Source organism: Sitophilus oryzae, unplaced genomic scaffold (assembly GCF_002938485.1).
Source record: "Sitophilus oryzae breed Bouriz unplaced genomic scaffold, Soryzae_2.0 scaffold_302_pilon_pilon, whole genome shotgun sequence".
NCBI classification, from domain to species: domain Eukaryota; kingdom Metazoa; phylum Arthropoda; class Insecta; order Coleoptera; family Curculionidae; genus Sitophilus; species Sitophilus oryzae.
This window is the reverse complement of record NW_022146866.1, coordinates 1,875,514-1,896,949: the sequence shown is the minus strand read 5'-3', so window position 1 is coordinate 1,896,949 and position 21,436 is coordinate 1,875,514. Positions and strand designations below refer to the sequence as shown.

The 21,436-nt window shown below is 32.6% G+C and overlaps 2 protein-coding genes across 3 annotated transcripts; one reads left to right on the top strand and one right to left on the bottom strand.

The window, feature by feature from the left end:
• Positions 1 to 3,844: 3,844 nt before the first annotated feature.
• On the bottom strand, positions 3,845 to 13,361 carry LOC115884550 (splicing factor 1). The gene is made up of 13 exons (XM_030903169.1): positions 13,044 to 13,361; positions 12,777 to 12,958; positions 12,562 to 12,708; positions 12,091 to 12,166; positions 10,768 to 10,920; positions 9,478 to 9,584; positions 9,128 to 9,294; positions 7,672 to 7,830; positions 7,471 to 7,612; positions 7,221 to 7,277; positions 6,319 to 6,489; positions 4,507 to 4,593; positions 3,845 to 4,190 (listed from the first exon to the last, which is right to left on the bottom strand). Exons 1-13 carry the CDS (start codon positions 13,214 to 13,216, stop codon positions 4,063 to 4,065), a joined length of 1,749 nt encoding a protein of 582 aa, XP_030759029.1. The 5' UTR covers positions 13,217 to 13,361; the 3' UTR covers positions 3,845 to 4,062.
• Positions 13,362 to 13,528: 167 nt separating this feature from the next.
• LOC115884593 (tetraspanin-31-A) lies at positions 13,529 to 21,423 on the top strand. Of its 2 annotated transcripts, XM_030903221.1 has the most exons (7): positions 13,529 to 13,670; positions 13,741 to 13,908; positions 14,061 to 14,170; positions 14,231 to 14,336; positions 14,388 to 14,513; positions 14,719 to 14,824; positions 20,174 to 21,423. In XM_030903221.1, exons 1-6 carry the CDS (start codon positions 13,611 to 13,613, stop codon positions 14,791 to 14,793), a joined length of 645 nt encoding a protein of 214 aa, XP_030759081.1. In that variant the 5' UTR covers positions 13,529 to 13,610; the 3' UTR covers positions 14,794 to 14,824; positions 20,174 to 21,423. The 2 variants fall into 2 exon arrangements, with proteins under 2 accessions (XP_030759081.1, XP_030759080.1); XM_030903220.1 differs by lacking the exon at positions 14,719 to 14,824.
• Positions 21,424 to 21,436: the final 13 nt, after the last annotated feature.

The following is a 21,436-nucleotide window of genomic DNA, read 5'->3' as shown; positions in this document are numbered from 1 at the left end:
TGGAAATAAGTCCTAGTCATTTGAAAACCCAATTTAAATATTGTTTTGAATTAAAATAAAAAAAATCTGATTTAAATCAAATAAATCTGTTTTTTTTTATTTTTTTAAAAAAATCATGATTTTTTCCAACCCTGGTTTCGCAGATACACGCAGTATTTCATATGGCTCTTTCAGCGGTAAAATACTAGACAAGAATCATTAGGTAGCTTTAATAAAAATGTACAGGGTGTCCCACTAAGAATAGCTCTCGGTTGTATCTCGGAAAGTATTAGTCATAGGGCTTGCGGAAAATTATTTTTAAGTTTGTAGAGCGGCCGCTAGAGGGCACAACTGCTATGAAAAAAAAAGAACATGGATTTTTTTCAAAGTTTTGACTAGATATGGATCTTTTTTGTTAGAACCGTTTTCTCCTATCTGCTAAAATAAAATGGTGGGGGAAGGTTAGATATGTTTTTGTTTAAATATTAATAACTCCAGACTGGGTCGGGAACGGAATCCAACAAACGGAGGCTCGATTAAAAGAGCGTTTCTAAAAGCAAACCGCACAAGTCGGCGTTTACGAAAAATGTTGCATCTAGGGATGGAACTTTATTTTTCACTATTAGTTATTCATTTTACTACAACTGGAATAGATTATATTTAGTTTGGATATATTATCATCATTTCAGTAATATACATGACACATGAAATTTATTAAAATAGCTTTAATTTTTTTCTACACACGTTTTCCTACAAACGTAAAAAACCGGCAACACTGTATGCCGCTTTTGATTTTGTCTCTCTGTCTGTCAACCGGTCATTTATATTATTCTGTCACGCGCATTAAAATCCAGACTACGTAAATTGGATGACCAGCAGGGTATAACGGAAATTTTAAGTATCCCATAAAAAGAATGGCATTAAAAAGCGAAAAAAATACTTCCGGTAAAGGTAAAATTAAAAGTTGTTACAGGCTTCTACCACAAACCTAGATTTTTATCTAGGTATGCCATAGATTTTTATCTATAGTTGCTATTTTTTTTCACTTTTAACTTTGTTTGAAATGAGGTATTCTATTAGAAAACAGGTACTTACTAAGACATCCATTAATCTGACAAATACAGAGATACAAATATCTCAACAAAACTGCGTCAAAATACAAATCAGCATAAAAATCGGATAGGTGCATATCGTATCCAATAAAATTATACGTAAAATTAAACTCACCTAACAAAAAAATTGTCACAGGGTAAACAATTTTTCTTTGTTTAATTAACAAGAAGAACTTCTTTAAATAATTGTATTGGAAGCGGTACTTTTTCTTTTTGAACATGTGCGGCTTTTCGGCGGGACTCACTCTACTACTATTCATATTTCTTTAACTGACCAAAATAAAGTTCTTAACGTACGTAAGAGGGTCGATTGGCGCGAATACATTTTTCTAATTCGTTTTTTGCGTGACCGAAATGTTTGTCTTTTAATTAGAACGGGAGTGATAAACAAAAGAAATTAGATCACTTTAACGAAAGGGTTTTCAACCCTGATTAAATTGATTTAAAGAAGGTAAAGTAAAAAAAAAGTGTGTGCACTATGTGCGCATATTTGAAGTGAAACTGCTTACTTCCGTCTGTCTGTCCGTTTGAGGACTCCATTCAGGTATCTATATCCACGTGCCGAGTTTGGTTCAAATCGACCCATAATTAAGAAAAATCCTGATGATTTCGTCCAATTAAAGCACTTAGACTCTTAGACATAAACGGCCTACACAAGTAACGATTTATCGTCCGTCGAAACTGCCGCATTAACGATAAATCGTAACGTGTGTAGGGAAATTGGATGGTTTGCAGTATGCAGTCGTCAAATCGTTTGCAGTATGGAGCTTCCGTAAAATATCGTATTAGCGCGCTACGATACGCGCAGTTACGATATAATTTTTATTTATTTTTGGGTTAATCAATATTATGGATTTAAAAAATAAGACGTTCTGGAAAGACTTTATTGATTTATATAGAGAAAAAAGATGCATATGGGATGTGAAACCACTTTTTACACCATTTTCGCTTTTTGATTTCTTTTTGTTCGTCATCTTCATCTATCAACAATACCGCAGCTACAAGCACGGCAGCTTTCTTCTTTGAAATTCTTGGCATAACGGTAGCCCTTCTCGACGAAAAGTGAATAATCTGAACTGCGGCAGTACAACGTGTTGCATCGTGTGTACAAAAAATGGCTGTACTGCAAGCCGTACGATTTTCTTTACGATCTGCAGTTCAACGCGCAGTACGATAAATCGTTACGTGTGTAGGCCGTTATAGAGATTACATACATATTAGAGGCATCGGTTTGAAACGTCGAGGGCATCATCCTCTATAGCCAGAACTGCCGACACTCGAAATTGTATATCCGCTAGATTCGCATTTAAAAACTGCTAGAATCCGCTAGACATTGAAACTTAAATTTTGCCATATCGTCTATTTCTGATCTTTTGGCATTTTTGGTAAGGCTCTCATCACGTGATGAAGCTAGGGTCGCCAGATTGTTATAGCTAAATACCGAGAGGGCAAGAAAAGCACGAGCAAAAAAAAGGCGAAGCTCTAAAAAAATGACCACACCACAACCCCCTTTTATTCCACATTTGCCAGAATACTGTGTGGAAACTAAATTAAAAAGGGGTGTTGAGAAGAATACACTAAAATCCTTATTATTTATTTGTATCGATATTCTATACCATTCCTATTACCACATTACTATAGATAGTTGACAGATAGATTTTGTGACTGCATGTACGCTTCAAGTAATGCATAAATAAATAGTTAATAGTTGTTAAACCACTGCGTATTTCTTAAAAGAACGAAACTAAATCAATGATGGAATAATATTAAGCATAAGTATGTATATAATGTTTTTTCTTTGTGAACTTTATACCATTTTTCCGGGATACGAGACAACATACCAAAATTCGGGATATTTCCGGAAATCATTAGGTGGTGACTAATGGGACAAATTTTTGAAAAAATCGTTGTTTAAAATTTATGTAATAATTTTTGTGTCAATTTTGCACATTTATTATTCAAACATCAAAACCGCTAGCCGCTAAATGATTTTTTCCCGCTAAACCGAAAAAAAAACACTAGATCTAGTGGGAAAACCGCTAAGTTGGCAACAGTGCCCGTTAGCCCGTCCCCAATCCCCAATTATGCCGAAATCGACCCGCATTTTTTATCAATATCAAATCCTTGATGAAGATATAAATAAACGAAACGCCGTATTCAAATTTGCAGGGTGGGACAGCGTGCATCTGACATAACCTACCCACCAAATTTGGTCGCAATCGGACGGCATCAAATTTTGATGTTTCTTACGTCAAAACTGTCACAGTGACACGTGTCGTATATGGTTAAGTTGGCTTTGATCCAATCTATCAACATACCAAATTTTATTTAAATCGGGCGATTTTTTTATTTGATTCATTAATGATGGTGTCTCGTAGTGCATGAAACGTCAAAATATGAAAATCTCCGAGCCGAAAAAGTTTGGCGGTCGACGCGGAGTCGAAGTGATTGATACTATTATTTTAGTACAAGGGTATAGTGGAGGGAGATTCGTTCGAGATGCTTTCGTTTCAAAAGTCAGACGACCCGTGTGAGGACGCTCTAAGTCTTTTGAATCGGTAAATGTCATAAGTGTCAATATTGTCTCTACTGTCGAATCAAGAAAAGTTGCAAAGTGTGAATGTAGCTTTAGGCTTATTTTGCTTTGATGGACACAGGTTCATACAAGACAGGTAATCTCCAAAAATGCTAATCCAGATTGTAGATTCAGTTATTAAATAAAGTGCATTTTTATAAAAAAAAGCCATTAAAAATACTTGTAAATATTTTTTATTTACTGCACGTTGATATAGTGTAGAGCTAGTATTAAACGAAAGTATGTTTATATATTTATTAACTACAATTAATATAAAATTCATTAATAATTTTAATCATTAAAAAAAGTTGAATTAAGATGTCTACAATTATTACACATACTAATTAATTAATTAAATTAGTCACTTATATCTTTAATTAGCTAAATTTTCTATTCTTAGCTTGAAGGTGGCGGTGGAGGCGGAGCTGTCAATAAACTAGTGACGTCCAAGCCAGGAGGTGGTGGGGGTATAGATGGAGGGATTCCGGTAGGCCAAAATGGGGGTGGGGCTCCAGGAAAGTCTCCTAGAACAAACATTTTGGATTAATACCGATGTTAAAAAATTATAACAACTTAGATATGTATCTGTTGCTTTATCAGTAAAGGTTATGCTGTCAATCATTTAGATCTCAGCCCCGAAAGATGGTATAAAACATCATGTTGGACAATCGGAAACAGTTATTAAGTTTCTCTATTCTAGTGAATTTTTTGAAAAGATATTCAAATTCATTTTAGAACATTTTGATCTTATTACATAAAGACTGATAACTTTTTTGTTTTATTGTGTTTCTGTGTTGTATTGGGATAAATATTATTATTAATACTACTATAGATACTAACCTGGTGGTCCCCATGGTGGCCCTCCAGCTCCTGGTGGTGGTGGTTGTCCCGCCCACGGTGGTAAAAGAGAAGGCGGTGAACTAGCACCTGAAAAAATAAGTTTGTTATAAATTCCTTTTTTTAGTCTCAATGTTTACTTCAATATGCACAAATAATATTTATTAGCTCAAGAAGCTCTTGTAGTAAAACATGGAAATGTAATTTAATGTAGATGTTTTAAAAAGACGATAATATGCCACAATGATAGCAGCAAAATTTTAATGAAGTTTTCTTTATCCTACACCTTTGAATAAAAAGATTAAGGAAGGAGTATAATGCTATCCATGTATTCATGCAAGGGCCTTAGGGTGGGGATCCTTGACAGTTCTCTTTGACACATTTGAATTTGATGAAATTTTGTGGATTTTTCAGTTTTTACTGAGCTTATTTTATGTTATTTGTTATTTATTCTACTCCTGATAGTTGTTTAAAGGTAGTAAATCTAGAAGAAAATTGTAGCAGAACTTAAGTTAACAGTGACACTATTGCGATTTATCAAAAGACTGTAAAATAGTTGGTTGTGTAGCGTGCGGTAGATCTCGGTCAAAAATCGAGGGAAATAATGGAATAACTTTTTGCTAGTAAGTGACTATATATTATACATACATGTAGTAAACCAATCATTTATGAAATTCGCTTAAAATTAACTAATTTTATATTTTTTCTTGCCTTTTTGCTTTTACTTACTACTTGTCAAAGAATTTAGATACGCCAATTTGATTTACCTGCTTCAGTCCAAACCAAAATTGGTGCAGGCTCGCCATTCGTGGGCCCAGAACCGACACTTAGCGTTCCTAAAAATCTCGCAAGACACAGGCTCTGTGAATGGGTTAGGAGTGAGACGTTCCGGGACTGGAATGACAGTCCCGGAATGGAACATGCCAAGAAAATCCTAGCAGGGCCATCCAAACATAGAACAGGAGAACTTCTAAAGGCCGGTAGGAATGGAACGCGTGTGCTCACTGCAGTGTACACGGGCCACTGCCGGCTGAGATCTCACCTACAGAGGACGGGACTGGTGGAAGACGCCGAATGCCGACTCTGTATGGAAGATGATGAAACAATGAAGCACGTTATATGTACCTGCCCCGCTGGGAGCAGGACCAGGTTTGAGATGTTTGGCAAACCCATGCTAGACCTATCAGACCTAGGCGACATATCGCCCTCAGACATAACGGCTTATATTAAGAGGCTGGGTCTTCAGGATGAACTTTGACGCTTTTGTAAATTAGAGCTTGTAGAAACTGAGCCACAATAGGCCCTCGCGGCCTCGGTGGAGGGTCCCCTATGGGACCCATTAAATACAATACAATACCTGCTTCAGTAGCGTACCGGATGTTTGTGTTAATAAATAAATATTATAACTTATCTATTTCTATTAGAATTGTATATTTTTATAACAATTTTAATACCTACCAACATTTATTGACAACGTAACATAAAACAACAAATTACTGAGTCTATCCCATGTCTACCCTCCATCATATTTTGAATAAAATTAGAACGGCACTGATAAACCGAATTTAAGTCGACCATTCTGGGACCTCAGAATTTTCTAAGACCTTCAGATTTTTGATATGCTTCTTTCTTAATCTTTTTATTCAAAGGTCTACACAAAAATGTAGCCAATATCTGCAGGTATTATAGAAGTCTGAAAGGTGAGTACCTGCACTAACATAACCTTCATGTAGAACTAAAAACATTAAAATTTGTAGCTATTTTCATTGTGTTCTTAAAATATCTCTGTTGAATATATATTTTAACTTAGCTTACCTGGGGGTGGTGGAGGAGGCGGGAGACCGGGTGGACCCATGGGCGCTGGACACCAAGGTGCCCCCCATGGAGGAGGAGCCATCGGCGGTGCTCCTGGTGGGGGCATAAGAGGTCTAGGAGGCGCTGATGCCGTGAAAACGTTGAATGCCGGTCGCTTAGCCACATTTTGGTCTATAACAAGGTAAATATTTTTATAAGAGATGCTATTGGCAAATTATAAATGGTTTAATTTGCCAATAGCATCTGTTATATTATTTATTTGCCACTTTGCGATAGTTTTTAGTGTAAAGCTTCATTGAGAACCTCGCAATTAGTGGTTTCAATTAGCGTAGAAGTTTGTCCCTTTAATTTCAATGTGAGCATTCAGAACGTCAAACTTAGTAGTAGACATTTTCAATTAGTAGAAAAAATTATCGAACTTTTAACTCTTCCACTAATTATACTTCAAAATTTGCGAGAAATGTCATTTTGCTTATTTTCCGTCAAGAGAAACAATTATTGTGGTAAGAAATCAAGTTGATTGTTTTATAAGCTAAAATTTGGCTTTCTCTATGGATACAGCTGACTAACCCAAGCTGTTGCTAAGATATTATATTAATTTTAATAATTTTTTTAAACATTGTGAATGATCTTAAACTACCGTATGATCGAATAAAAACGGTGTCAGCGATGGCTATGAAATGAAGATCGCTGTCATTTTATATGTAAATTTATACGGGAAATGTCATCGATCGTCATTTCCAAGCCAACTGGACGCCGTTTTTATTCAATCATACGGTATAAAGTGTAATTGAAACCACTAATTTATTCCACTAATTGCGATGTTCTGAATGAAGCTTTAGTTTTTACCAAATTTATTGCAACATTCGATATATAATTTTTAATAGAAATTGCTGACTTACCTCCATTGGGTGCTGGCGGCGGACCTTCACCTAATTCAGCCATAAGCGACATATATTCTGCAACAAATATAAAGTATTAACACTTTCATTCCATAATATACATTACACACTACTATGTAAAAAAATATCAGTAAAGGTTATGCTGTCAATCCTGTAAACTTCAGCCCCGAAAGATGGTATATAGCATCATATATAATAACAAAATATTAAAAAAATTTGCTCACTAAAATCAACAATTAAATTTTCTTACCTTCATCAATCTTTGCTTGTTCGGAGGGCAAAGGTGGTCCTCCTTGACCGGGTCTCTTCGATCTACAATCCTTAGCAATGTGTCCTGCGGCACCACAACTAGAGCACACAATGTTGTTTGTGACGTTTGGCTTATCTGGGCACTAAAACATAATATGAATAATGAATTTTATATATACAGCTACAAAAAATTATTAATTACCAGCCAAGACTTGTGGTCGATCGCGCCACAATTACTACACCTCATGCCATCATTCTCTCTCAAAGTACCATTCAACTGTGCTAATTCTCTCAGCTGCATCCTTCGTAAGTCGTTCTGATTTTCCGGTACTTCAACGCCTTGTCTGATAACTTCTTTAATCTGAAAAATTAGAAATAATATTATGACATCATAATATATTTATGGGATTAAGTTCCATGTTTCTTCTTAGTTGCTATCAGAGTTAGGTAGGGTGAATATGCCAGTGGTCAGACAGTTTACAAAAAACTGAGTTTAAATTGTTGATTAAATTTTCTTTATTGGTGGCATGGAAATGAATTTTAATTTTTTTAAAATAACTGTAAATATGTAATAGCAATCAAAATACGCCTTAGGCGTGTTTTGGTTGCGTTTGTTGGTCTCTAGTTTTTTTTTCTGTTTAGATTGCACGCGAAATACCCGACCGATTATCGTTTATGCGCGCGCAGAACTGCGAAATTAAGGGACAACAAACGGCAACATTGATGGGTATGCGAGTTGACTAGCGGGACGTTGAAGCTAGTGGACAGTGCAAGCTCTAGTTAAAACAACTTCTGATTCCATTCGTTTGCAAACGTCGCTTATTTGCCTTTAACACGGGCCTGTACTGTTGACTTCGAACCCTGTACTGACTGCATGTTTTACGCGATTTTCCCTCTTCTCAGACTGTTCGGATTGTTTTTTTCTAATGCACCTTTATTGTATTGATGAAAATTCCCTTTTACTGTAGGTTTCATGCTTGAACATAACCAAAATCTCAAAAAATATCAGTCTGAACTCTGCAATATGACGTCAAAAAGGGGCTACTGTCCGACCTCTCAAATAAATTAAATTAAGCATTGACCACATTTAGTAAGACAACTTTTATTTCCTTTGATCTGCGTTTGAATTGAGTTTTTGCAGTACAACCACTAAACACTACAAAAAATTCATATTTCAAAAGAAAAAGAGAGTAGATAATTATCGAAAAAAAATCATAAATTAGATAAAAAATTTTAACTTACCTTACAAACTATCTCACTTCAAGTTTTAACAGGCAAAAATTAGGAAACACAAACATGTGGTCACTTTCTCGAATTATTAACAGTTTCAGGGTGACAATTTAGGCAAAGGAAATGTTATAGAACCAAGCGGAAGAATTGGCAGAATTAGGTTTTTAATTATTTGAAGCAATACTAAATTCTATATATAAACCATGTTTTTAACTTATTTCCCAATAAATACGTTTTGTCCGACCACTGGTGTATGTCCAACTACTGGCGCATTTACCCTACTTTTTATCTATTATAATGAGTAAAACAACCAGACAATATTAGATTTAGGTAATTTAGTTGTTTCAGCAGTATCTGTATTCTTATTACTATTTAAAATTATATATTTTTAAAAATATTATCGTTATTAGTCAGGGGAAAAAGCTTACCTTTTCGACTGCTTTCTTTACACACTCTGGGTTAGTAGCGGTAATATAAGCATGTAATGGTTCATCTTCACCAGGCAACGGCTGACCATCCTTTCTCCCAACTTTGCCTTCCTTCACACTTCCTTTTCCTCTTATGATTATCTTGGCCCCAGTCTCTTTTTCCATCGCTACAAAAAATATGATTAAATATACAATTTTACTACGGTTTTTACAAAAAAATCATTGAAATATTCCTCAGAATTAGGTATGTTATCAATCTTTTTGATTCTCAGCCCCGAAAGATGGTATAAAACATCATATAAAAAATATTAAAAATAATATATCCTAAACATATTATACAAAATGCTTACTTTTTAATGTATTGCCTCTTGGCCCAATTAATAAACCTACAAAGTTTATTTCGGGATGTTCTTCTTGTGGAATCATAACTTTGTCACTTACTCTTGTAACAGGGGGTCTAAAATATATACAGAAATTAATATTATTTCACAGATATATTAATTTATAAAAAAATAACAGGGGATCTTTGTATAGCAAAACGAATTTGTAGTGTAATGGGTTTAACTACCATGTATTTTATTAGTTAGAGGTCGTACCGTCGGGTGCAAAAAAATCATGATTTAAAAAAAAATCAAAAAAATTGTTTTTTTTATTTTATTCAGATTTTTTTGATTTTAATCAATTTTCTATTTAAAGACCTATCCTAAATGGTTAAATCTTTGTAACTATGCCCGATATTGACAATATTAACATTTCTACAGCGCGTGTCGTTTTTCCAGATTGGTCACAGATATATTTTATTCTGTAAACTTTGCCATTGGCCCTATTTTCGCAAAAAAAGATTTTTTTTGGAAGTCATGATTAAGAAACTAAGGTAATAATACTAAGACTCTTCTAAATCGAGAATAAAATTAGTACCATCTAATGTTCAAAGTGCAAAGTACTTATTGCAGAACAAAATGTCAGTGGAAATTTGGAATGAACTAGAAGATAAATTAGGGAAAACGGAAGTTAGCCTGATCAACATTTAGCTGTTTCAAAAAGGTATAAAACAGCCTCGACTCTAGTTTATCTTTTGACATTGATTAGTTCTCGGGAATAAAAATATAACCAGACATCGCAAGAAACTAGTTCTGCACTAGAGTTTGCGAATGAAATGTATTCAAATACCGGATTTCTGGCAATTCACAATTTCAAAATAAATCTCTTTCAGTTAGAAGTGTATGGATTCATACGAAATAACTTCAAAAATCGTTCCAACATTTTAATAGATGAATAGATATTAAGGATATGTGTTATATGTTATATCTTTAACAATTATTTTTCGATCTTTAAAGTATTTAAACGTTACAACAGCAAGTGTGACTTTGTACTTATTTGATTAATAGATATAGTGTATATTTAATAAGGAATACTTTTTTTATAGCTTTACAGAAAAAGTTTTTTTTTAATTTTTACAGTTGTCTTTCGATTTATATTAAGCTTTTAAACAAGTTGATTATTTTGATTTAAATCCATGATTAAAATTTTAAAAATCCGTTGATTTAAATTAGGATTTAAATCTAGATTTAAATCAAGTTGATTTATATCCTTACACCCTGCGCGTACATGTATTTATGCTACTATTTTTTGAAACTTACTTGTAATCTGCCGGCGGCTTAAATTCTGTGTTGATCGCTTGCATTCGCATAACCAAAGCATGTCTTTGCTCTTCCAACTTCTTTCTAGTTCTAAATTCCCTGGTGTTCAACCGTTTGCCATCACTGCTATAAATTGGCTCCGGAGATGGCGATCTGTCAAAATAAAGAAAAACATACATACTTCCTGTTCTTTATGGCTTTTTGCCGTAGATAACATAATAAAATTTAAATTGTATTAATATATATTTTTAAATCTTTTATAGAATACTACGACAAAAAGCATATTTTCCCCTTCAAGTGTGATTCATAACTATCTTAAAACCAGGTAATAAATATTATATTTTTTCCAGTGATCTGTTTCCTAAACATAAATATTATTTGCTGTAAAGTTAAAAAATTATTAATATGCTGGAAATAAAAAAAAAATTAATATTCTTTTATTAGCTATTGCCTGAAAACGAACTTCAATTATTGCTGAAAAACAATTTATTAGCAAATTATTATGTCCTCAAAAAACTGGAAGAAGCTTAGAATTTCTATCTTTTTTTATATACTTTTTTTCTAAAACAGATAGTTTATGTTAGTTTCCTATACTAGCTGGTTTAAATAAAATTTCCATGATTTTATAAAGACAAGAACAGAAACTAAAGAGATCTAAATATATTTGTAATTAAATATAAAATTATGGAAATTACAATAATAAACATCCAAAATATATTTTAAAGGTCATAATATATTTTAGATACTTTTTAAAGATGAACTTTTTATAACATCTACTTATTCTACACAATAGAGCATTGATCTCTTATTAACATATTCTAGATACGAATCCAATATAAGAAATAAATAATTTGTTAAAAATGGTTACAGAATGAAACTGAATGCAACTGAATTCAATTTCATTTGTAAAATGTTATTCAGGGTCAAGGTATCAAGGTTGTAATATATTTTTTATATTATTGTCAATCACATTTTATGAAGAAATTTTTAGAAAAGTTATTCTTTAATTCAAAAAAGCACAAAATATGCTTTAAAAAACAAACAGGTATTATAGTTTATCTGTAAAACTTAGTATATTAATAAAAATTCATCTTCTGTTTAAACCAACAAACACTAAATTAAGAAAAAATAAAATAAAAAAATAAACTGTTTGATGGGGATATGAGATAACTGAATTCTTTGTTGCCAAACCACTATTTTAGATTCTCAGTCTCGAACAATGGCTCGAAGTACATGAATAATTGACTGGAACCATCACAAATAGGCGTAACTATAGAAACTCTGGCCCCATCTGACGGATGGGACAATTGATGTATCACAAACCTTTCTTCTGGGTTGGCTGGGATCCCTAGGTCGCCTGAACGCAATTTTCTACTGACTTCCTCGATCTGCAGTTGCACTGAAATGAAACGGGTTAGAGAGGGCAATTGCCCCATTGTTAGAATTTATTACTTTAAAAAAAGGTATCAATGATAACAAGACAATACAAAATTGTGCCATACTTTTATATAAAATGTTTTCATATACATATTTTTTTAAATTAATTTACTACACACTTCCCATGTCTCTAAAAATGTTGAAGTAAATCCTGCTTCAAAAGTTAAAAAAATTATAACAAAGTGTAGAATTAGCAGTACTTACAGGTTTATAAAACATTTTTTTAATTTTCCACTGGGTTTTTAAATGTTCTCTCGTATTATACCTACCAATATTATGCAAATATAATGGAATTTTTAACACATTAAAACTTAATAACCAATACAATTAAAAATAGAATTCAACTATTAAACTTACATAAATAAGCTTGTTCCTGGTCCTTGTTCAAGTTGGGTGGCAATATTGTCGGCATGCCAGGAATAAATATCTTTTCATGTTCACCACCAGCCCATCGAGATCTCTTCTTGCGTTTCCTCTCAGCAGCCGAGTCAGATTCTTGACTACCTAAATGTCAAATTCAGCAATTATTAGAGTATTTTCATACTTATTTACATATAGATTCTTTCTTATACCTGTGCTATGGTTAGAATTTTCTCCTTGTGCTTGCTGAATTAAATTGGCAAAATTTCTTGATGCTGCTAGGGTGGCCAATGTATCTTGAATAAGTTTTTCTCCATCTGGCTCCTCTGGTGTTCTTTCACGTTTACGAGGCGGACTTCTACTACGACTTCGACCTCTATAACGATCCCTAGACCTGGAAATCAAAAATATACTTATGGTGTAACAAATACTTAAAATATGAAATATAAAGTGGCATAAATAATTGATAAAGTACAAACCTATCTCTATTCCTGTGACGATCTCTATCACGATCCCTAGATCGACGTCTCTTGTCTCTATCCCTATCACGATCACGATCCCTATCACGGTCGCGGTCCCGATCCCGATCTCTGTAACTGTCTCTTTCCCGATCTCTATCTCTAGAACGATCTCTGTGACGCGAAGATCCCATTGTACACAATAGTTTTGACTATAAAACCGACTAGACTTACTTAAACTACTTATTTAAGTCTTTGACGACACAAGCAGAAGAAAACGTGAAATTCACTGAGAAAAAATGGCGAAGCAAGACACAAAATGGCCACAAGCGAAGTCACAAACGACTTCCGGCTAAAAAATGTAAACGTCACTTAGCTACAGATTATGATTATTATTCATGACATGACAACTACTTCCTGTGATATTTTTATCGAATTTTCGGATATGATTTCTTTGTATCATATATAATTTTGTCCTTTGACAGTATTTTGACAATTTATGTGACAGTGACAGCTAGAACTGCTGTTTGACAAATAAATAGAAAACCAATATTATACCAATATAGAAATATTTTTGTTGTTTCTATAATGTGTGGTGGTTTTACTTGTTCTAAAAACGCTTTAATAGCGTTAAATGTGTTGTATATTGTAAGTAGTACTATTTCTAACATAATTATAAGAAGGAAGAAGTCGAAGAAGTAATTACGTCTGTCTTTAGGTTGTGGCCTTTATTCTAATTGGAGTGGCTGTATATGGCAGGGCAGCATCTTTGGTAACAAATTTACCCATTGTAGGGGGTATTCTAGCATGTGGGATTATCCTTATACTTATATCAGTTTTGGGGTTGATGGGAGCTGTTAAACATCATCAAGTTATACTATTTTTTGTATCCTTTTTCAACGTCGATGAACTATTACACATATACAATCCATGATAGTTGATAATACTGGGTGTTAAGTGAATAAGAATATATAAAAATGGTGAAATGTAACTCAATGTTTAATACCTTATATTTGTTTTCCTTAACTTTTCTTGTAGTATATGTTAATATTATTTTTGTTATTTTTAATCCAATTTTCTGTGGCTTGTGCATGTTTAGGTGTAAACCAATCTCAACAATTGACAATGGCAGAACAAGGATGGAGCAGGTAAAATATTAAATTTGCTATTAAAATAATATATTGAAATTGATTAATATCGATTGTTAGAGTTGATAACAGTACCAGATCAAATGTTCAAAATACATTTGTTTGCTGTGGATTTGATGAGGAAGTTGATTTAAAAGATCCTCCACCACTATGTGAAAATGCAAATGTATGTATTATTTCAATTTTGTATGCTTATATTATTAATGTGTATTTTTAGCCAAGATGCTGTACTACTGACCCAAATGTTTGTCTTTGTCCTGGCTGTCTTAATAAACTGCAAAGTACTATTAACTATGCATTTAAATTGTGTGGGTGGATTGGATTATTCTTTAGTTTTACTGAGGTAAGTAAACTTGTGTTGCAGATCAACAACTTGAATATTTAAATGGTTTAATTTTTTATGGTGTTGCATTAACTGAAGAGGTACTAAAATTAACTAATTATTTTTTAACATCTGTATATATACTTATTATTTTCATGTTTAATATCTAAAGTTAAAAATGAAGTACTTATAAGGTAACTGGTTTGTTGGCATGTTATATTTACAGTTTATGGGAGTGCTATTAACTGTAAGATACCGTAACCAGAAAGATCCACGGGCTAACCCAAGTGCTTTCCTATAGTGCTGTAACGTTCATCATTCTGTTCAAAATGGTGGGTTTATTGTACATACTGGCTTTATGGCTTTTGTCTTTATTATTTTATCATTTTTGTTTTTTTCTGATTATTGTAAAGCTGATTTGAGGTCGTTTGCTTTGTGTGAATAGGCTGAATCTGTTTCATCACACTATTTTCTTAGTATTTGCACACATTGCTTTTATGCTCATTTTAAGGCTTTTTTTTGTTTTTATCATTTAATCAATTTTTTTATTTTATTTTTTCTGTCCATTATAGGATATTTTTCTGATTAGAGCACTTCTTTCATTCACAATGATTTTTGCTTTAGCACAAATATTTAGGACTTATTATGTGTATAAAACTGAAAAAAATAAAAGCCTGGTGTCTGGTTTGAGATTTTCACTCCAAAAAATATGCTGGCTAAAGTAGTGCGAAAATCTCTAACCAGAAACTTGTTATAGAAATTTTTGTTGAACGCTGGGTGTCTTTTTATATACACTCTATACACTCTACAAAGTGTCCTTTTCCAATGGCAAACCTCATTTGCTAACAAAACTTGGTAGTTCAATTTTTTATGGTATCAAACTTACTTTAAAATCTTTAATTAAATGGTTGTAGTATGTACCAGTATACTACAACTTTTTGTACTTTTTGTGTCATCAGAACATGATTACCGATGATCTGTGACCGTACTAGAAAGAGAATTGTATGTTTAGTTATTTCATTAAATATATAAGGTAGGGTGGGTCAAAAAAATCGACTATTTTTTTCACTTTATACTTTGAAAAAAAGGTTGGTAGACATCTCAAATAAATTCTCTTCACGTATGAGCTCTTAATTTTAATAGGAAGGACTTCCGCCTTTCAGTTTTTTATTATTCTGAAAGAAAAATTCATATCTCGGTTTCTACTATTTGGAAAATACATACTAGAAAAAATAAAATCAAAGATTGTTAAAATTATTGTGCATTGAAGTTTGCCAATGGATATCTTTTAAACGGTTAATTTAATCGACTAATGATAAGAAACCATTTTTGTAGATCAGTGAATTTCCTACAAAACTATGAGTTGCGCTTATTATAATGATTTTTTATAAAATATATACAGGGTGTCATTGAAATGGTGTAAAAAAAAATCGGGGAGTGATAGTACTCCTAAAAAGGGTAAAAAAAGCTCCTATAAGTATAGGGCGGAAAATGCATATTAAAGGAGTTAGGGGCACTGAAAAGGTGAATTTATAAAACGGTTGTTTTAAATTGTAGGCTTAAAGGACGAGATAAAATTTCGAAAAAAAATCCTCTGCCATAAATTTTGACCCTAAATCAAATGGTGATACTGAAAAATTATTTGGAAACGCGGAAAGGGTAGTTTTTGCAAGGGTAGGGGGTTGTTTCGTGAATAACTTTTTTGAGGTTATTTTTTTTGCAACGTGGGTTCATTTTTTGAAAACTACATACTTTTTCCTACAAAAAAGGTACTCTTGTTGCACATCGCCCATAGCGATGGTTTTCGAGAAAATTGAAGGCAAAGGGTTTGCTATGACGGGTTGCTAACAGGTTAATCAACATAAACGTTATGGCGGTTCAAAAGTAACCAAGTAGTTATTAAATAATTAATTGGAAAATCAAAATTTCATGATTTTTAAAACATCTTATTGCTTTAAAAACGAAATAATCTCTTTTGGTTTTAAAAAAATTTGGTTTTCTCAGTGCCGATTAATACTAAACAGCAACTACGGCAACGCATTATTGACTGTTTCAATCAAATTCGGACAGCAACAAGGATATTCCACAGGGTACGCAGATCGTGGAGAAGAAGATCAGATGTCTACATTGAAATGAATGGTGGTCACTTTGAACATTTACTATAATATGAATAAATTAAAGAATGCATTATTTTAATAAGGAATATTGGTAATTGGAGTATTTCGTTTTTTAAAGCAATAAGATGTTTTAAAAATCATGAAATTTTGATTTTTCAATAACTATAAATAATAACTACTTGGTTACTTTTGAACCGCCATAACTTTCATAAGTTTATGTTGATTAACCAGTTAGCAACCCATCAGAGCAAACTCTTTGTCTTCAATTTTCTCGAAAACCATCGCTCTGGGCGATGTGCAACAAGCAGTGGCGTAACAACAGACTCACGGGCCTGTGTGCAAAAATTTTACCGGGCCCCCTATTACACCTACATATTTCAATACTTATATACTATTCTGAATAATATGCACTCATATTTTAGGTTAGAAATAACATTATCAAATTAATTTTTATATAGTATTATCACAAACTAACTTAAACAGATGCGACACCTTATGGGAAATTTTGTGTTCAAAAAGACCTATGTTCGGAAGTGCGACGACAGAGCGGCGATACCGTCGATGAAGGCAAAATATTCGGCCAAACAAACAGCCGTGGTGACTTCAAATCGTTCCCGCACTCCCCGCTTCCCTAAGCTTCCATTTCTTTCGTTCTTTCTCGCCTTTAACCTTGCCTTTGATACACCGCGCCGTCTCGTCTGGCCGTCGCAGCCGCCGCACGATTATAAAGTCAAAGCCAAAGCTGATAACCGTTTTTCGCCCATAGTATTTCATCTGTTTGACAAGCTTTAATTTGGAAAAAGATCTTTCAGCCGAGGCCACAGAAACAGGTATGGTGAGAAAAATATGACACGCTGTTAAAATCTCGCTGAAACTAGAAGACGATGAAAGGTTTTTAAATAAAATAAATTCAGTGAGTTCAAAAATGCAATTGATTTCATATAATTTATTTCGGAAACATTGCCCGAAGGAGAGTAATTGAGAAGAAATCGTATAGGCAATATCATTGAGGTATTTAAGGTATAGAACCTGACCCATTTCACATATATCCTCATCAGAAACAGAAGGATTCTGCTTGATTCGCGATAGCATGTGATAGATATGGAAATGCGGACTGGGCCCCCCGAGGGCTCGGGCCCGTGTGCTTCGCACACACGGCACATCGATAGTTACGCCACTGGCAACAAGAATACCTTTTTTGTAGGAAAAAGTATGTAGTTTTTAAGAAATAAACCCACTTTGCAAAAAAAATAACATCAAAAAAGTTATTCCCGAAACAACCCCCTACCCTTGCAAAAACTACCCTTTCCGCTTTTCCAAATAATTTTTCAGTATCACCATTTGATTTAGGGTCAAAATTTATGGCAGAAGATTTTTTTTCGAAATTTTATCTCGTTCTTTAAGCCTACAATTTTAAAACAACCGTTTTTTAAATTCACCCTTTCAGTAAACTAACTCCCTTAATATGCATTTTCCGCCCTATACTTATAAGAACTTTTTTTACTATTTTTAGGAGTACATTTTTTACACCATTTCAATGACACCCTGTATAAAAAAATATAATATAAAATTCATGAGGAAAAATAAAATTGCCTTAAAATAATAAAACTTCAACCTTTAATAACTTTCGAACGGTGAGGTTTTCAAAAAAATTGTAAGATGCCTTTTTTGTAGAGAATTCAATTTCCTACAAATATATGAGACGAGATATTTTTTTTCCAAATAGTAGAGTAGATACCAAGATTTGAAGAATTTTTCTTTCTAATAATAAATAAGAAAAAATAAAAAACCGAAAGGCGGAGGACCTTCCTAATAAAATTAACAGCTCATACTTGGAGAGCATTTTTTAGAGGTGTCTACCAACCTTTTTTTCAGTGTATAAAGTGAAAAAAAATAGTCGATTTTTTGTCCCACCCTAATATAGTGTCTTTAAAAATATGAAGCCAAAGTCACTTTCAGTTAAACTGGAAGGGGCTGTGACTAGGTGCGCCATAATTAAAGATTTTTATGTTTACTATTCTAAAAAAAACTAGAATATCTGTCTTTGCAAAATAAAACACTAATTTACCATAATACACCAAAACACTTTACTTTTTGATTGAACGCGCGTTTCGCTAACTATGTCAGCAGATGATTAAAACTATTACACTACTATACAGGGTGGTCCGAACTGTATTCCGGAAACTTCGGCAGCATTTTCTGCAGATAAAAATAAGTGAAAAAGTTCCTATAAATGTATGTCCTAAAATGGCTTAGTTTCGGAGATACAGGGTGTAGAAGTTTCATTTTTATTTCGATTTTTTCAAATGGTTTCTGTAGTAACGGCAATATTTGGATGAAAATTGGCATCTGGGAGTTTTTTGACATGAAAAACTTGATTTTGATGTCAACATGACTCGTACTTGTAGAGGGCGCCAGCCACATATTTTTTAACTTGTTTAAATACTAATAATAACTTCTCGTTCGTACTTGTATAAAACTACTGAGTAAAAAAATATACATTTACGACGTTTTTTATGTAAAAAAGTCTCTTGGTAAAAATCGCTACGAGTAAGGGTTCTCGAGATATTTTGAATCTAAATAATCAATACCTGTCATCATTGTCATAAATTAAACATGTTTACTAAATATTTTTTATTAGACTGAAATCATAAATTTGAAATATTTTTGTGCCAAAAGTTCAACAGAAACTGTTTTATCATCTTTTTTTTTTCGAAGAAAAATTCATGATTAATTTAAAAAAATAAAAAGTTTCCAAATTTATCATTTCAGTCAAGTAACTATCTACTCAACATGTTTATTTTTTGTCAATAATGATATGTATATTGACTATATCTGGAGAACGGTTGCTCGTAGCGATTTTTACCAAGAGACCTTTTTCACGTAAAAAACGTCGTAAATATATATTTTTTCACTCAGTAGTTTTATACAGGCACGGACGAAAAGTTATTACTTTTCAAAGCAGTTAAAACATTTGTAGGTGGCGCCCTCTACAAGTAGGAGTCATATTGACATCAAAATCAAATTTCTCATGTCAAAAAACTCCCAGATACCAATTTTCATCCAAATATTGACCTTACTTCAGAAATTATTTGGAAAAAATCGAAATAAAAATGAAAATTCTACACCCTGTATCTCCGAAACTAAGCATTTTAATAAATTCATTTATACAAACTTTTTTACTTATTTTTATCTACAGAATATGCTACCAAAGTTTCCGGAATACAATTCGGACCACCCTGTATATTAAAACTATTTATATTAAAAGAGTTTTAATCATATGCTGATGATGCTAACGCGAAACGCGCGTCCAGTGCAAAAGTAAAGTGTTTTGGTATATTGTGGTGAATTAGTGTTTTATTTTGCTGTTGTTACACCAACGGTTCCAACCCCCAAATGTAATATCTGTCTTTGATATTTTATAGATAAAAATCTACTTTTATACATGTAATATATGTTTAGAAATTTTTATTTTTGTACTTTGCTTGCTGGTGAGCGTTACTTTTAACAAGAGTTAAATCAAGATTATCTTTGGGGTCAATAATAGGTGTGTGTAAATTTTAGATAGTGGGAGTTTTGTTAACGAAACGCTATCGTAATCAGCAAGATCCAGATGAACAACTTAAAGCCACTGCAATCTTTCCAGGACAGAACACTTTCACCTACTAGCATCAAGCTGTAATCTAGTCATTCTATCACCTATTTTATTTAATGTAAATTAATTTTGGGACCAGTATGACACGAAGGCAAAGTTGTACCTTGCAACGCATTCACGAACAAATAAAATATATATTTTTGGAAGTATAACAAACGTTACTGTCTGATTCAGTACAAGTGTGTCCACTGGTCAATGCCATTTTTACCAAAGACTTATTTCTCATAATTTATACATTTGTTTTTAGTCTTTTTTAACAGTAATTTTTCTATTTATTTAATTTTAATTGTGATTGAACAATCTGTGTCTTTTTATTCCATTATAATATTGTTTTACAATATTGTTAGTATTTATATTACGCATTCCTATGTGTATTACAAAAATAGTTGTTACTTGTAATTTTAATTTTTATAATGTGTGCAATAAATGGCAAAGAAAAATAACTATGATGAGTATTACAGTGTCTGTGTAGATTTATATCTTATATATTGTATCTATTATTGCATCTTTTGTTATGTAACATTAAATCTGAGATATATATATATATATATTTTGCTATGTGTTAAATAGTGAACTCTGTAGTGCTATAATATGTAAATTCAGTATATATTATTGACTAAGTGTACAGTGCGTTTAAGCTATTTGGACCTATGGGGAAAATGCTTTTAAGATTCTCAGGAATTTTTGTTACTACTAACTATTAATTAAATACTAAATTTTTAATTATGTTGTTTGGTATACAGGGAAGCTTAATAAATGTAGAAACTCTGTATATGTGAAAGATATATAAGGAGTGAATTTCACATTTTTGAATCTCCTTGAATACCAAATAACATACATAAATTGTATAGTTTATGAGCGGTTTGCTAAGGTTACAAAAGTCTTTTATAAGAAATAAAAATTCCTGGTGAATTTAAACTTAATTTTTGTCATAAGTGTCCTAATATCTTGAATAAATCACTGTATAAATTTAATAATATCCCTAAATAATTTTTAAGGATAGGTACTGTAGTTTTTGTAAGAAACGCTTCCTAAACTAAAAGACATTTAGTGGGCTTTTGCTCAACTTCTGACTAGTTAAGTTAGTTTTCTATGTGTTTTAGACTATGACATAAATGTAGTAGTTCCAGGATGTAATAAATATTAGAGATCTCTTCCATTTTTGTTTTAAT

Coding starts and splice junctions, on each gene's coding strand:
- LOC115884550 (XM_030903169.1), bottom strand. CDS start 13,216: ATGGGATCTTCGCGTCACAGAGATCGTTCTAGAGATAGAGATCGGGAA. Junction 7,831..9,127: donor TAAAGAAAGCAGTCGAAAAG/GTAAGCTTTTTC, acceptor CTAATTTTTCAG/ATTAAAGAAGTTATCAGACA. Junction 4,191..4,506: donor GCCACCATGGGGACCACCAG/GTTAGTATCTAT, acceptor TGTTTGTTCTAG/GAGACTTTCCTGGAGCCCCA.
- LOC115884593 (XM_030903220.1), top strand. CDS start 13,611: ATGTGTGGTGGTTTTACTTGTTCTAAAAACGCTTTAATAGCGTTAAAT. Junction 13,909..14,060: donor ATCAAGTTATACTATTTTTT/GTATCCTTTTTC, acceptor CTTTTCTTGTAG/TATATGTTAATATTATTTTT. Junction 14,337..14,387: donor CACTATGTGAAAATGCAAAT/GTATGTATTATT, acceptor GTGTATTTTTAG/CCAAGATGCTGTACTACTGA.